The following is a 14,164-nucleotide window of genomic DNA, read 5'->3' as shown; positions in this document are numbered from 1 at the left end:
ATGAGCTTGCATCCTTTTTTAACAATAAAATAGAAACCATTGACATGAAAAACAAGTCCCCATTAACAACCCCAAATAGGGCGGACATAACAACCATGTCACAATTTAACACCATTGATTACAAGACCCTAGATAAAATCATGTCACGTCTTAAACCATCCACCTGTGCCCTTGATGTCCTGCCAACAAGCTTTTTAAAAAACATATTTAGCTGCATGGCAGGCGAACTAATACAAATAATTAACACCTCCCTTTCATCAGGAATCTTCCCTGAAGCCCTGAAAACTGCAGTTATTAAGCCTCTACTAAAAAAGAACGGCCTAGACCCATTTGTACTAAACAACTACAGACCCATATCAAACCTTCCCTGTACAGGAAAAATTATTGAAATGGTTGCCCACGAACAACTTAGCAATTATTTGACACTAAATGATCTCTTTGATGACTTTCAATCAGGCTTTCGCCCCCTACATAGCACTGAAACGGCCCTTATTAAGGTCCTTAATGACATTCGCGTAAACACAGACTCCGGAAAAATCTCAGTTTTGGTACTACTAGATCTTAGTGCTGCCTTTGACACTGTAGACCATGACATTCTAATAGATAGACTAAAAACCTGGGTAGGACTTTCGGGCACTGCCCTAAACTGGTTTAGATCCTACCTACAGGACAGAAGCTACTATGTCTCCATTGGCAACTTTGTATCTGACCAAATTAAAATGACATGTGGGGTTCCCCAAGGGTCAATCCTTGGCCCCCTTCTATTCAATCTCTACATGCTTCCATTGGGACACATCATAAAAAAGAACAAAATTGCCTACCACAACTATGCGGATGACACTCAAATCTACATAGCCCTCTCACCGAACGACTATAGTCCCATTGACAATCTCTGTAATTGCATTGAGCAAATAAACGCCTGGATGACACAAAACTTCCTCCAACTAAACAAGGACAAAACAGAGATAATTGTATTCGGTGCACCTGACAAAAGATCGAAAGTCAGTGCAAAACTTGATTCTCTCTCTCTTCACAGTAAAAAACAGGTCAGAAATCTTGGTGTAATTCTAGACTCCGATCTAAACTTCAACAGCCACATAAACTCAATAACTAAATCAGCCTACTATCACCTGAAAAACATAACAAGAATGAGAGGTTTCATGTCCAAGCAAGACCTTGAAAAACTCATCCATGCATGTGTTTCGAGTAGACTTGATTATTGTAATGGTCTACTAACAGGCCTATCTAAATTAGCTGTTCGTAAATTGCAGCTCATCCAAAACGCCGCTGCTAGGGTCCTAACAAAAACAAAGAAATTTGAACACATTACACCAATCCTGAGATCCCTGCACTGGCTACCAGTCTCTCAGAGAATTGAATTCAAAATCCTCCTAATTACATACAAATCACAAAATGGTCTTGGACCAAAATACATATCAGATCTCCTCCCACCCTATATTCCCACAAGGTCCCTAAGGTCAGCTGAGACAAATCAGCTAATAATTCCAAGAGTAAAAACAAAACACGGTGCAGCAGCTTTCAGTCACGCTGCTGCATGCTCCTGGAACAAACTCCCTGAAGAAATCAAACAGGCCCAAACCCTTAAAATATTTAAATCTAAGCTAAAAACCTTCATGTTTTGCATCAGTTATGATTAAACACAAACACTTCTATCAATGTCTTTTTTCCATTAACTATTGTCTTATCTATTTACTTCTTATATTTGCTTTTATTCATTGTAATTTTTATTTTCTTATGCTCCTCTTGCTGTATTTTTAAATAATGCATGTAAAGCACTTTGAATTGCCCCTGTTGTATGAAATGTGCTATACAAATAAACTTGCCTTGCCTTGAATAGCGCTAGCACTAATGGTGTTAAATAGATATCGCTAGCACTAACGGTGGTCTAACAATGATGCATGTGTAAGTAGCGGCAGCCCTGACCTCAACACCTGCAGAATTACTTCTAAAACAGTTTACTGTGACTGTGTTCTCTATGCTGTCTGGAACTGTACCTAGTTCCCTGAAGCTAAAAGTTATTTCAACAGCAGCATTGTTGAAAGTTTAGCAGACAGGAAGATTAGTTAGCTCGCGCATCATGAAAAAAGCTAGAGCTAAAAAAAGAAGACAACAACTAGTATGTTGCATATTAGAGACCTGTCATAGATGAATGGAAATAAAATGTATTTAAAACATATATAAATATAATATAGTTAAAGACAAAATTGTTAAAAAAACCAATTTCCAATTGAATAAGAAAAATAAAGTAATATTACTCCCCTGAAGAAGGGGGGGGGGGGGGCAGAGTTTCAGTGCAGACACAAACACCTGTGTACTTCCTCATCATCGTTGTACACTTCCTTTTCTACTGAGGGCAGCAACAACAGTCTCACATTCAGCTGTCAGTCAGGCACACATGCTAACGCAGCAACACAGACAAAGAGACTATACAGTAGAGTTGAGGTATTACTATCAGAGCTTTAGATAGATAGATAGATAGATAGATAGATAGACTTTATTTGTCATTGCTACAGTACAGGTACCAAACAACGAAATTTAGGAGGGGAGGCTCCCCTGGTGTTTAGGAAAGGAAAAAGAAACACATTTTAGAAAAAGCATAGATGCATAAAATCACAAGAAGGTAAGGAGCTGGTTTACATCAATAAAGGCTATGTACACAATCCACTGTACTATACTGCACAGATAGTCAACTAGGGTTGTCATATTGCACAAGAAAGTATTTATTTTAAAGTGTCACAGTTTGCAGGCTTGAAAATGTACATGTTTGTGCCTCAGCACTAGCTGCCATACAATCCGTCCGGACTGTCCTGGGCCCAGAACTTAGGCCTTTTCTGTGTTCAGGGCCTTGACGGCCCTGTGGTAGAAGCTGTCCTTCAGTCTGTTTGTCCTAGCGGCCGGGGTCCTGTACCTCCTGTTCGAGGGCAGCTTGACAAAGTGTTCGTGCCCAGGTTGGGTCGGGTCCTTGGAGATCTTGGAGGCCCTCCTGAGACAGCGTGTTTTGTACAGCTCCTCCAGAGAGGGGAGGGGGGCGCCGGTGATCTTCTGTGCTGTTCTCACGACTCTCTGCAGCTCGTTTCTCTCCGCTGTTGTGCAGCTGTTGAACCAGTTGGAGATGCCGAAGGTGAGGATGCTCTCCACTGCGCCGTGGTAGAAGGCCACCAGTATCTCCTTCTTGTTGTGTTGTTTCCTGAGGCATCTCAGGGTGTATAGCCGCTGTTGTGCCCTCTTGATGGTGCCTTTAGTGTTGTCCTTCCAGGCCAGGTCATCCCGCATGTTGTGTCCCAGGAATCGGAGGGTTGAGACTATCTCCACGCTCTCTCCGTCGATGAGCAGGTAAAGTTAGAATAAAAAGTATTGGAAAGATGTCTGAGGTTATCCATGCCAACCCTGACAAGGATGAAAACGTCAGGTTCCACAGAGGGGAGGTGGAGGAGAGGATTGTGGTCAGAGAGTCTCATCACTCAGGTCAGTAACTAATAACTGTCCTCACTCAGGTCAGTAACTAATAACTGTCCTCACTCAGGTCAGTAACTAATAACTGTCCTCACTCAGGTCAGTAACTAATAACTGTCCTCACTCATGTCAGTAACTAATAACTGTCATCATGAATCATGCTTGTGATTTCTGAATCTCCCTTTTCTGATGAAGCGCGCACACACACACACACACACACACACACACACACACAGACACACACACACACAGCTGAAACAGAGTAAGACTTATGGATTTAAAATGCACATACTGTAGAGACTCATTTTTAAATGGTTGGTATATTTGGAAAAATGTTTGGAAGGCCTAAATATTCACCTTTCAAGTTCAGTGTCAATGTCGTTGATAGAGTTACTTCCTCTCTACCAAACTGTATATATGGTCTCTTACTGCATCTAGCTGTATCAGCATGTAGCATGTCGCTAACTGAATGTGACCCTGTGGTGGTTTTTGCCCTCAAAAGAAAGGAATGAGTAAAAAGAGGAAGAATATTAAAAACAGTATAAAAGGTAATTGTAGTGAGAACTTGTCTAGGTGTGAACACACACATACACACACACATACACACGCACACACGCACACACACGCGCACGCACACGCACACACCCACACACCCACACACACAGCATGCTGTCCACACACGCATCCATACACACACACACCGATACACACACACACACACACACACAGCACGCTGTCCACACACACACACACAGCATGTCCGCGCACACGCATAAACGTACACACATGCACGCACACACACACACACACACACACACACACACACACACACACACACACACACACACACACACACACACACACACACACACATTAACGCTTCAGACACTTGTGCAAATGTCTGCTGCCATCTTGTGGACTTTCTTATACTTTCTTATTTTATCTGATTATTTACACATTAAAATCTCACGACTCTAAAGACATAGAATCAGCACAGATTCAAAGAGATATGAGTGACTAACAATCATCATTTTATGTTTGTTCATTGATATGAGATTCAGTGATGTAGAATGGTGTGTGCGTGTGTCTCTTGCAGGTAGGAGAATCCACATGCTGGTTGCTGGGCTGATGTGTGTTCTACAAGTCACACTGAACGTCTCCCTGCGTCTCGTCCACTGTGAGTCTCCTGACTTGTGATTATGATATTATCCTTGAATACACACATAGGGCGTTCACACCGGCAAAGAACCGTGCCGGTTCGCGTTCGCGAACCAAGTCTGGAACCGGCCGGCGCATGCAAACCCAAACTCAATTGGTTAGGAGCCTGAAAAGTTGGTTCGCAGCGGGAACCAGAAAATAGTGGTTCTCAAGCGCAAACCAAAACGTAGAACAGTCACGTCGTCAGTGGGTGTGTCATATTCTATGCTGCAAAGACCAGCAAGAAGGAAGTAGACAAAATGTAATCTAATCTAAATCTAATCATTAGTGATTAAAAACAATATCAAAAGTTTCATTATTCTCACATGCTCAGCAAACACACACACACGCACACGCTCGCGGACATGCGAACGCGAATTTCGTAAGCCATTTCTATTCCAGTAATGGAGCAGCTGGTTAGTAAGAGAAGGCGTGTAGAAAGTGTCTTTTGTTTTGTTTCATATACAATTGTGTTTATTTCAGATACTGTAGTGGAAGATATTATCCTCATGTCCAGTGAAGTAGCTGCCATCTAGTTGTGACATTTTCGTTTATCCCGCCCCTTCATCACCCAGCGTTGATGACGCGGATGGTTCTGGTTACACTGGTATGAACCCTGATGGTTCTGGTTACACTGGTATGACCCCTGATGGTTCTGGTTACACTGGTATGAACGCGGGCTCGTTCGCCAGACAGCACCAATGTTCGGAGGTTCCCGAACGCGAACCGGCACGGTGTGAAAGCCCTAACAGAGAGCTCTATGAAGAGAAACCACCAAACTGAATGTCACATGGTCGTGATTCTTATGAACTGAATCAGTTCAGTAGAACCTGATGGTGAGAACAAGTTATAAACCGCCAGGCTGTCAACCTAACCACAGCTTCTCCTGTCTCTCAGACAAATATGAGAATGATCACACAGACTGGTTACAGACCAGTTACAACAACCTGACTAAAGAGAGAGACGACCTTCAGAGGAAACTGAAAACCGGTTGTGCAGAAGGATGGATGAAGTTTCGCTGCAATTGCTACTTCCTCTCCACTGAGACTAGAACCTGGGATGAGAGCAGACAGGACTGCAGAGACAGAGGAGCAGACCTGGTGGTCATCAACAGCAGAGAGGAACAGGACTTTATCATTGATTTGAATAAGAAATTCGTCTGGATTGGTCTGACAGAGAGACACAGAGGGGACCTGGAAATGGGTGGATGGCACACCTCTCAACACAGCGTACTGGGGTCACAATCAGCCAAATAGTTATAGGGATGATGACTGTGTTTGCATATTTAATTATGGAAGTAAACTTAATCAATGGTATGACTACCCATGTAGAGTGACACTGAACTGGATCGGTGAGAAAGTGGTTTATACATAATACAGGGGTGCAAACAGGTGATGGCCCAAAAAGGTGACACATTTTTTTTGTGGCTAACCTTAGGGGGGGGGATAGCGCTAGCACTAATGGTGTTAAATAGATATCGCTAGCACTAACGGTGGTCTAACAATGATGCGTGTGTAAGTAGCAGCAGCCCTGACCTCAACACCTGCAGAATTACTTCTAAAACAGTTTACCGTGACTGTGTTCTCTATGCTGTCTGGAACTGTACCTAGCTCCCTGAAGCTAAACGTTATTTCAACTGCAGCAGAGTTTAGCAGACAGGGAGATTAGCTAGCTTGTGCATCATGTGACATGGATGAGACTTAGACCCCCCCCCCCCCACCACACCCAAAACATTTTTTTTGCAGATCTACACAATTCACATGGATGACCTATTTTGAGATAAAAACTGCTAATTTAGCAGAAAGGTGACAAGTTTGCACCCATGAATGATGTTGGTTTGCACTGTCTTGTCCTGTCTTGCACCTGTCCTGTCGTAAACTGCGCTCTACTGTCCCAAACCAAATTCCTAACATGTTTACATGTCATGGCAATAAAGTCTTCTGATTCTGATTCAATCATGTTTCCTCCCCGGTCTAAGCGGCACCGTCTCCTCACCTCATCTCCACCATCATGCTCTCCAGGGCACGGGCCTCCTGGGTCTCGTGGAAGCGGATGTAGAAGTTGCTGGGTGACTCCACATGCTCCACCAGCACAGCGATCACCTCCCCAGGGTCCCTGGGCGTGGGGGCCCTCAGGCGCTGGCCCCGCAGGGCGTCGAGAGGAACCATACCTGCCATACACCGTACCTGCACGGCAGGGAACATGGCCACCATCTAGAGGGGGTAGAAACACACAGCCATGAGTGTCCACAAACACACACACACACATACATGAATACACACACACACACACGAATGTGCGTGTATACACACACGCACACGTTTTTATTGTCACCACAAAGAAACTTCTTGTGGATTGAATGGGGTTGTCCTTGAACATTTAACAATCACCAAAGAAGATGTACAGACATAACACCACACAGGCATTAATAAACACCTAATGGATCAGATTATGTAAAAATGCAATTTTGACCAAAAATGTAGATAGAACCATATCATTCTAACGTCACAAGACGGGTCTCGTCTCTCACCTGTTGGAACGTCGTGGTGGCGATGCGGAGGTCTGTCTCTGACATCAAGTCGGCAGGGTCCTCCCCGTCCTCCTCCTCTCTGCGCCCCTCCCAGGGCGACTCCCCAGAGCTGAAGTAGTACCCCTGGCTGGAGGGGTTCAGACCGTCACCCTGCTCAGCATCCCTGGGGCTGTCGGGCTCTACAGCCCCTGGACAAAAACATCAGGGAGGGTGCTGCGTTTATAGAACGCCATGAGCTATAAGATACAGTACTCAGTTCTGCCCCCCCTATCTTCAAATGACCCTTCCCCCAATGGGACAAATGGCTGTGATCTCTCAGTGATCTCTCAATAATGTGGGAATGCAATGGTATTAGCTGAATAGAATAGATAGGATGCATTTTTACATTTTAGCCATTTAGCAGACTAGTACTTGTCACTTGTCCAATTCTCTCACTTATGTCTTATATCTATTGGCACTTTATTTATCTTGACTTATTTGTCTTTGTGCTGCAATGTCAAGGAAACGAAGCCAAAGATTTTTACTCTCTTACACTTGTATAATGTGACAAAACAATAAAACGTGAAACCATCCAGCTGACCTGGTTGCATGTGGCCGGTGTGTTGGATGTGGGTGATCATCCAGCTGGGGCCCTCGTCCCCGGCCACAGGCCGCAGGTGCAGCGTGTCACTCAGCGCCCCCACCATCTCCGTCACACTCAGGAAGCCACTCTTGGCCACTGGGAGCTCCTCCCCAAACATCCTCTGTTGACCAGGGGGAAATGGTAAATGGACTTATGACATGTGGCCAGCAGGAGGTAGAGTCACCGTCTAATGATCACAAGGTTGGCAGATCAGAGGTTCGAGCCCCGGCTGGCCACATGTCGAAGTGTCCTTGGGCAAGACACTGAACCCCAAAATTGCTCCCAGTGAGCGGGCCGGCACCTTGCATGGCAGCTTGCCGCCATTGGTGTGTGAATGTGTGTGTGAATGGGTGAATGAGAGGCCGTTGTAAAGCGCTTTGGACCATTTACCATTTGTGTAATAAAGGAAACTAGTATAATTACCTTGTATTCGGCATGAAGATCATGAATTGATATTCCTTCACTGTTCTGAGCAACAACCTATAAAGAAGGAATCACACTGATGTTAGAATCTTCAGTCACCATCACGTGTGACTAGAACATTAGGAGATTTCAATGATTTCGGTATCCACCCATTTACATTACATTTACATTTTTGGCATTTAGCAGACGCCTTATTCCAAAGCGACTTACAATCAATACATTTGACTAAGCAAGTGAATCATCAATCCACCAGGCGTATCAGGAAGAGTAATCTAGCTCAGGCCAGGGGCCATTGGCAGTCTCAGTGATTTTTAAAAATATCTATAGACACTGGAGAACAGAGAGACAGTACAAGGGGGGCAGTAGAAGTCTTGGGGGACACAGTAAAAGGGGAAAAGCGGGTGTCTCAGGAGACACAGTGCTGGGGGGTAGTGAATGTCTCAGGAGGAGCAGTTAAGGTGTAACCCATAAAGGAGCAACTCAATAGTCTGGCTCCTGACTCGTTTACTTAAACAAATGTACTTATTGTAAGTCGCTTTGGGAAAATGTAAACTGACCTGGCGAAGATTGGCCTTCAGCTCCTCACTGACGGTTCCCGCATGGCCGTTCTCCAGGATACGCTGCCTGAGCTTCTCCTCCAGCTGCATCGTGGCCAATCAAATGCAACACATTCACTAGTGGTGATTGGGTGAGTTCCCATTCATATAATGTGAAGTGCAATGAGACCAATATCATTAAATATCTCATTAAATGTTCTTCACAAAAAAACATGACTTCTAGTAGGAGGGAACTACTACAAGCATTTAAAGTAATGTTACAGTTTCACCTTGCACTTTACATGTTCTTGCACTTAGTTGTACAGTATATTTATTCATAATATCCACTCATATTGGTACTGTATATTTTGTCTTGAGTATTGTCGTGTTGTCGTCTTGTTGTTGTATGTACTGTAGCTTGTTTAGCATGGAGAATACTAAATCATGTTCCTAGTGCACTGCACATGGCAAATAAAGTTGAATTGAATTGAATTGAATCACATACAGAATATTTATGAGGTAAAAAGAGAAACAGACTCACTTTTATGACACATTTTTCAAATAGCTGCCCTTGTTGGATGAGCTGTGGCTCAGGTTGTGTGAGTTCCATGTGCAGACATCCTTGATCCTGGTGTCCCCCTGAGCTGTCAGGGACGGGGTCCTCAGGACCAGAGGCCATGTGATTCTGTACTGGAGTACCAGAGGGCTTTTCCACAGGAGCTGAAGTCAGGCAAAATCTTACATTAGTCACAACCAATACCAGATCACTACTGTTTACATGTTACACCCATTTACATTTTAACCATTTAGCTGTTAAAATAATGAAAATACCACCGCTCATCCGTGATCAGACTTGAGCTGAGGTGCTGGAATTGAAGAGTATCAATAAAGTGCAAAAAAACAGCATCTGTCCGCACACTCAAATCTGTGCAAAAAAACGTAGTTTATTGCACAAGCTTTCAGTCATAAACCTTCTTCAGGGATAAAGCAGACAAGTGAATGCAGTGGTATAAAGGCTTCAAACAACATCACTTAATTAGCCAATGCACAACATCTGTGTCACACTATTTCACCTAGTGGCTAGGCGTCAAGGGAATTGTAGTCCTAGATTTAGTGGACTACAAAAAACATGTGTTCATGTTTCAGACAGGAAACACCAAAGTACATGAAATATTTACAATATCTACTTAACAGAAGAAAAAACAATAGAGAAATGCTACAAACATGCAGACATCAGGCAGTAGCCATCATATAGCATAGAACATAGTGTCTAAAGTAATTTATTCATAGCACAACACTCACAATCACACAATCCTCATTCAAGCCTAGGCGTTGTAAACTTTCTAGGGTGTGGATCCAAAAAAGCTCTCTGGCATAACCTCCTGTCTGAATGGTAATCTGCTCTATGCCGCCTGAACCATTTAGTAGTTAGCATTTACCACTTAATTAGAGTTTACAGGGACAGGGGTCTCCCTGGAGTAAGTTAGGGCTAAGTACCGCACACTAGTGGTGGTGTTCCCAGGTGAGATTTGAACTCATGACCTTCTGATCACCAGTCCAACTTATAGCCATGTATAGTTAAAGGTATAAAACAGGGATAGTGAATGATAGCATGCCATGGACACAAGTGCTAAATGTAGTCCTGCTCAGAAAAGCCTTCACATCAGGTGCCTCAAACGCATACATGTAAAGAAAATCTAAATCGTGACGTTAGAATTATAAGGTTCTATCTCAATTTTTGGTCAAATTTGAGTTTTTTACATAATCTGATCCATTAGGTGTTTATTAATGCCTGTGTGGTGTTATTTTTAAAATGTTGACATTGTTTAGTTAGTAATTAATAAAATACAAAGGTTCCATCTCACAAAACATAATGGAATGTAAAAACTTTGACGCTCAATAGCTCTGAACTACCCGAAACGAGATAGAACCTTATAATTCTAAGCTCACGAAATACAAGCATGTTATCTGTCTACACTGTAGTATCAACCCACCTGTGTCCACTAATGGCCTTGCAGACGTGTCCGTTGACCCCTGCTGTGGTCGAGGTGGCTTGATCTGCCCCGTCCTCACCGCCGTCCCCCCACGCGATGCCATCAGCGCCCCACCCTGCGACGCCGTCAGCCCCATCACAGGTGGCGCCACCTTCAGGGTCAGCAGGGAGCCCGTCCGGCTCTGCTTGACCGCCACCAGGTCCGCCGCGGCCGCCAGCATCTCCGCGACGGAGTAGAAGCCGAGGTTGGCGACGCGCAGCGGGTGGCCGAAGCGGCGGGCGAAGCCGGCCTCCAGCTCCGACAGGCCCACGGGCCCCTGGGCGAGCAGCTGCCGCAGCTGTGAGCACAGCTGAGCGGGCAGAGCCGGGGGGGCGTGGCCCCGCCGAGGGAGGGGGCCGGCGGGGAACTGTTGTTTCCTGTAGTGCGGGGAGAAGAAGCCCATACCGCCACCGCCCCTGTGTGGTTTGTTGGTCTTAGGGTCGCGCTGCCGGGCCACCATCTCCCCTATGCGTTGGGTGCTTTCGTCCATAACCGCTGCAGAGGGACCAAGGGATGGGAGGGGAGGGAGGGAGGGGAGGAAGGGAGGGAGGGGAGGAAGGGAGGGGGGGGAGGAAGGGAGGGGGGGGAGGGAGGGGAGGGAGGGAGGGGGGGGAGGGAAAGAAAAAGCGAGGCAAAGAGTTGGGTTGGAATAAAGTCGTTTTTTCGTGCATACGTGTGTAATTTTACTCTGTGCAGGTCATAGTACTAAAATGGTAATGGTAAATGGACTGCACTTATAGCGACTTTTTTGCTGCTCCAAAGCGCTTTACAACGGCCTCTCATTCACACACACATTCACACACCAATGGCGGCAAGCTGCCATGCAAGGCGCCGGCCCGCTCACTGGGAGCAATTTTGGGGTTCAGTGTCTTGCCCAAGGACACTTCGACATGTGTCGAGGGGCTCGAACCGCCGATCTGCCAACCTTGCGATCATTAGACGGCGGCTCTACCTCCTGCGCCACAGCCGCCCCACTACTAGACTGGGCTTTACCTTTCAACACCACGGATGGCCCACGATGCAGAGGTAGTCCCGTCTCAGGTGGTCCGGGGACAGGCCCAGCTTGGAGGAATTGAGCAGGGAGCTAACATCCTTCTTCAGGCCCCAGAGTAGCTGGTCTTGGGTCATCCTGCCGTCAACTGGCAGACCCGTGAGATGAGCAGAGTAGAGGATAACAGATGTAAGTACAAACCTAACAACATTTCGAAAATCGTGACGTTCGAATTATAAGGTTCTATCTCCATTTTTGTCAAAATTGAGTTTTTTACATAATCTGATCCATTAGGTGTTTATTAATGCCTGTGTGGTGTTATTTTTTAAAATGTTGACATTTTTGAGTTAGTAATTAATAAAATACAAAGGTTCCATCTCACAAAACATAATGGAATGTAACAACTTTGACGCTCAAGATCTCTGAACTACCCTAAACGGAGATAGAACCTTATCATTCTAAACGGAGATAGAACCTTATCATTCTAAACGGAGATAGAACCTTATCATTCTAAACGGAGATAGAACCTTATCATTCTTAACAGAGATATAACCTTATCATTCTAAACGGAGATAGAACCGTATCATTCTAAACGGAGATAGAACCTTATCATTCTAAACAGAGATAGAACCTTATCATTCTAAACGGAGATAGAACCTTATCATTCTAAACGGAGATAGAACGTTATCATTCTAAACGGAGATAGAACCGTATCATTCTAAACGGAGATAGAACCTTATCATTCTAAACGGAGATAGAACCTTATCATTCTAAACGGAGATAGAACCTTATCATTCTATAGAATAAATTAAACATATAAATCCAATCAAGGGTAGGCTTATCAGGCACTGCCTGCTAATCACAGATATAACTTTTTCTCCTTTCAATATCGATGAGGTCAAATTAGTCAATGATAGACAGACAAGACACAACAACCCCATCTGTCCTTGCAACGCCCCCTGCGTGACCTCATCAGAAGCTGAATTACACTGCGCCAGCCCATTGGCTGGCCCAGGCGACGCTTGTGTCACGAGGGACGGGACCTCCGCCTATATAAAGCGTCCGGTAGTAGGAGGAGGCAGAGACACGCGGACACTGAGAGAGGAAGAGAGAGAGATAGAATAACTGTTATTATTTAGGAACCTCTTCAGCCCGTCAGTGGCGGGGCTGAATCTGTCAGGACAATACAAACTCATTGAGTACACCGTTCCTCTGTGCCTAGAGACCTTTACACTGCCTTTCTCCTCAATTGTCCGCCTATATAAGGCTTACACACGGCGTCTGTCGTCATTCAAAAACCTCTTCTCGCTTCTCCACTTCCCCCGGTAGTAGGAGGAGGCAGAGACACGCGGACACTGAGAGAGGAAGAGAGAGAGATAGAATAACTGTTTAGGAACCTCTTCAGCCCGTCAGTGGCGGGGCTGAATCTGTCAGGACAATACAAACTCATTGAGTACACCGTTCCTCTGTGCCTAGAGACCTTTACACTGCCTTTCTCCTCAATTGTCCGCCTATATAAGGCTTACACACGGCGTCTGTCGTCATTCAAAAACCTCTTCTCGCTTCTCCACTTCCCCCGGTAGTAGGAGGAGGCAGAGACACGAGGCAGAGGCAGAGACAGAGACACGAGGCCACTGAGAGAGGAAGAGAGAGACGACAGACGCGAGTTCCTCTCCCTCGGGATCGGGAGTTTTGACCACATAATCAGTTTCACTCAACTGCTTTTCAACAGTTTTTTGTTTGTTTGTTTTGTTTTGTTTTGTGGCACATTTATTTATTTGAAACAGTTAAAAAACGAAAGAACTTTCAAAAATATTGATTCAATCAAAAAAAAGAACAAGAAGCAAAAAAAACAACTTACACCATTCTAAACAGCTACATGATGAAACCCTTTCGTATTGAAAAATCACAACTCTGTCAGAAAATATATTCTTCAGATGGCTTTCCTGACAACTTCCAGCAGCCCAACTCCTTATGGGGGAAAAACCAGTAAACAGTTATTTCTGTCACAGAACTTGTGTAAAATACCATTTGTTTTTGAAACTGAGAAAAAAACACAAATGTGGCACATTTATTTATTTGAAACAGTTAAAAAACGAAAGAACTTTCAAAAATATTGATTCAATCAAAAAAAAGAACAAGAAGCAAAAACAATAACTTACACCATTCTAAACAGCTAAATGATGAAACCCTTTCGTATTGACAAATCACAACTCTGTCAGAAAATATATTCTTCAGATGGCTTTCCTGACAACTTCCAGCAGCCCAACTCCTTATGGGGGAAAAACCATTTTCCCGACACAGGAGTTGCAGAACACAATACAAACCTAGTACAATGTGAACAATGATAATCGAAGT

The 14,164-nt window shown here is 44.5% G+C and overlaps 1 protein-coding gene across 1 annotated transcript in view; it reads right to left on the bottom strand.

The window, feature by feature from the left end:
* Nucleotides 1–8,893, bottom strand: part of LOC308164323 (putative ATP-dependent RNA helicase TDRD12) — a gene marked incomplete at both ends in the record, with an annotated part of 39,784 nt that extends 30,891 nt beyond the window's left edge. Inside the window, 4 exons of the mRNA XM_080538443.1 lie at nt 6,667–6,884; nt 7,202–7,389; nt 7,782–7,944; nt 8,804–8,893. Coding sequence (XP_080394569.1) covers nt 6,667–6,884; nt 7,202–7,389; nt 7,782–7,944; nt 8,804–8,893 — 659 coding nt within the window. The remainder of the gene's footprint in view (nt 1–6,666; nt 6,885–7,201; nt 7,390–7,781; nt 7,945–8,803) is intronic.
* Nucleotides 8,894–14,164: the final 5,271 nt, after the last annotated feature.

Source organism: Nansenia antarctica (assembly GCF_963989245.1).
Source record: "Nansenia antarctica genome assembly, chromosome: 8".
NCBI classification, from domain to species: Eukaryota; Metazoa; Chordata; class Actinopteri; order Argentiniformes; family Microstomatidae; genus Nansenia; species Nansenia antarctica.
This window is presented reverse-complemented; position numbering and strand designations above follow the sequence as displayed.